At 41.4% G+C, this 3,161-nt stretch overlaps 1 protein-coding gene across 1 annotated transcript in view; it reads right to left on the bottom strand.

Annotated features, from left to right (window-relative positions):
* The window catches only part of Caprin2 (caprin family member 2), a 62,521-nt gene that overhangs the window by 9,384 nt on the left and 49,976 nt on the right, over nt 1-3,161 (bottom strand). The window contains exon 14 of the mRNA XM_013033415.1: nt 1,215-1,380. Within this exon, the coding sequence (XP_012888869.1) occupies nt 1,215-1,380 (166 nt within the window). The remainder of the gene's footprint in view (nt 1-1,214; nt 1,381-3,161) is intronic.

Raw genomic sequence — 3,161 nt, 5'->3', positions numbered from 1 at the left:
CTTTTTTCTTTTTGCTTATGTGGTGCTAAGGAATTGAACCCAAGGCCTCATGCATGCAAGGCAAGCACTCTACCACTGAGCCACCTTCCCAGCCCCCTTGCTGTTGGTTTTTTAAGTAAAGCTTCTTACTGCATAATTAGTTTGCAATGGATACATTAAAAATAGTCCCTAAGCTTGGCACTGGTGGTTCATGCCTGCAATCCTAACTACTCAGGAGGCTGAGATCTAAGGATTGAGGTTTGAAACCAGCCTGGGCAGAAAAGTCTGTAAGATTCATTTTCAATTAATCACTAAAAAGCAAGAAGTGGAGCTGTGGCTCAAGTGGTAGAGCACTAGCCTTGAAAAACTAGCTCAGGGACAGCACCCAGACCGACGCACAGGCAAGCGCGCGCGCACACACACACACACACACACACACACACACGCACACACACACACCTGAGCAAAACAAAACAATATACTAAGTTTTATCTTCAAATTAATTCAACATTTAATATATTAAAAGAGGGAAAAGCCAGATAATTACATCTGTGATAAAAAGGTTAACAGAGGGTAACAGTGTGCAAGTATTGTACTTATTTTCCGATTTAAAATTGCAACTCATTTGTTAAGCTCCTTAGTGTTAACACATGTGTGTATACACACAGACACACACACACACACACACACACACGTATGTATTTTTTTTGTCAGTCCTGGGACTTGAACTCAGGGCCTGGGTGCTGTTTCGAGCTGTTTTACTCAAGGCTAGCACTCTATCACTTTGAGTCACAGAGCCACTTCCAGTTTTCTGGTAGTTAATTGAAGATAAGAGTGTTCTCACAGACTTTCCTCTCTAAGCTGGCTTCGAATATCAATCCCCAGATTTCAGCCTCCTGAGTAGCTAGGATTATAGACATGAGCCACCAACATCCAGCAATAATTTTTTTTAAAGAAAAAAAAGCAGGTAACAGACTGGTTTCACAATCACTAACTAGGATAAGCAAACAAGTAGGTTCAAAAACAAAAGCCTACAGGTTAAATCATCCACGTTTTACTTAGAGAACATAACAAAAAGCATTACAGGGCAGAAACGGTGCTTCTCAACCCTTCAGGAATATGTGAAGAAATGATTCTTAGTAGGTAGGAAAGGACTTTGAAAGTGTTACCATCGATTTGCTTTTCAGTTCATGAACTGTTTGTCTAAATATTGAAAATATATGCAAAGATCTTACCAGGCTCCTGAGATAGGACGGTTTGTTCTACATGAATAGCTGGCAGTTGGCACTGGGGCGGTGTCTGTGTGCTGGCTGAAGTAAAACTTTGATTGTAGCTAGGTGAGTAAGGAGGTTCTTTTAGTTCTTCTTTCCGAGGGGGCAAAGGGGCATTCACATTAAATACCTTAAAAGAGAGAGGTTACAAGAAGCTATTAGTGAAGGTTCCGAGCACAGGCATAGAGCGGACATCCACAACATTTTAAAACTTCTATCTCTTGGGCAGAAGACGAACAGACATTTCTCCAAAGAAAGGCTAATGAGTGAATGACAACATGTTCAACATTACTAATTATTAGGAAAATGTAAGCCAAAACCACAGATGCCACATAATATCCATGAGGACCGCAGCTGGCAAACGACAAAAAACAAACTAGTAGGCTATGGAGAAACTGGAACCTACATGCACTGCCAGCTACCATGGTAACAGTATGGTAGTTTCTCAAAAAGTAAAACTAAGCTGGGTGCTAGTAACTCACACCTATAATCCTAGATACTCAAGAGGCTGAGATCTGAGGATCACAGTTCAAAGTCAGTCTGGGAAGGAAAGTCTGTAAGACTCTTATGTCCAATTAACCACCAAAAAGCTGGAAGTGGAGGTGTGGCTCAAGTGGGAGAGTGCCAGCCTTGAGTGGAAAAATTGAACAGACAGCACCCAGACCCAGAGTTCAAACCTCAATGCCAGTACACACACACAAAAGTGAAGCATAAATTACCATTTGATCCACCAATTACACTTCTACAGAAAGAAATGACAAAAGAAGTGACAGCAGGGACTTGAACAGATATTGAATACCATATTCATAGCAGCATTATTTTTAAGAGTCAATAGTAAAAACAGATAATCTAAGTATAACAGATGAACAAAACATAAAACATATGTACATAAAATGAAAATATTATTCAGTCATAAATACAGAAGCTGTCACACAGATGAGCTTCAAAAACATTGTGCTAAGTGAAACAAACCAGACACCAAAGAAAAAGAACTCCATGATTTGAGTTACATGAGGTAATTTTAATAGGTAAATTCAAAGAACCTGAAGGTAAAACAGAAATCAATCAGCCCTGGCTGGAGATGGGGAGAATTAGAGTTATTATTTCATGAGTTCAGTGTTTGTGTTTGAGATCAAGAAAAAGTGCTGGAAATAATGGTATGGTTTCTCTGAATGTGCCATTGAGTTAATTGATAACACTGAATTATACACTTAGGCTGGGAATGTGGCTTAGAGGTAGAGTGCTTGCCTAGCATGCATGAAGCCCTGGGTTTGATTCCTCAGTACCACATAAACAGGAAAATCTGGAAGTGGTGCTTTGTCTCAAGTGGTAGAGTGCTAGCCTTGAGCAAAAGAAGCTCAGGGACAGTGCCCAAGCCCTGAGTTCAAGACCCAGGACTGGCAAAAAAAAAAAGAATTATACACTTTTTTTTGGGGGGAGGGGGCGCGTCGGTCATGGGACCTGAACTCTAGGCTGGGCGCCATCCCTGAGCTTTTTTTTGCTCAAGGCTAGCGCTCTACCACTTGAGCCACAGTGCCACTTCCAGCTTTTTCTGCTTATGTGGTGCTGAGGAATGGAACCCAGGGCCTCATGCATGCAAAGCAAGCACTCTAACACTGAGCCATCTTTCCAATGATACACTTTAAAATAGCTAAAATGAAAAAGTTATGTTTTATATATATATTTATGTTATGTACCACAATAAAGAAACAGAATTCAGGGGCTGGGAAGGTGGCTCAATGGTAGAGCACTTGCCTTGCATGCCTGAGGCCCTGGGTTCAATTCTTCAGCACCACATAAGCAAAAAGAAAAAAGCCAGAAATGGCGCTGTGGCTCAAGTGGTAGAGCACTAGCCTTGAGCTGAAGAGCTGAGGGACAGTGCCCAGGCCCAGAGTTCAGGCCCCACGACTG

Source organism: Dipodomys ordii, unplaced genomic scaffold (genome assembly GCF_000151885.1).
Source record: "Dipodomys ordii isolate 6190 unplaced genomic scaffold, Dord_2.0 Scaffold167, whole genome shotgun sequence".
Classification (NCBI taxonomy): domain Eukaryota; kingdom Metazoa; phylum Chordata; class Mammalia; order Rodentia; family Heteromyidae; genus Dipodomys; species Dipodomys ordii.
Note: the sequence above shows the minus strand (reverse complement) of the source record. Positions and strands in the feature narration are given on the sequence as shown.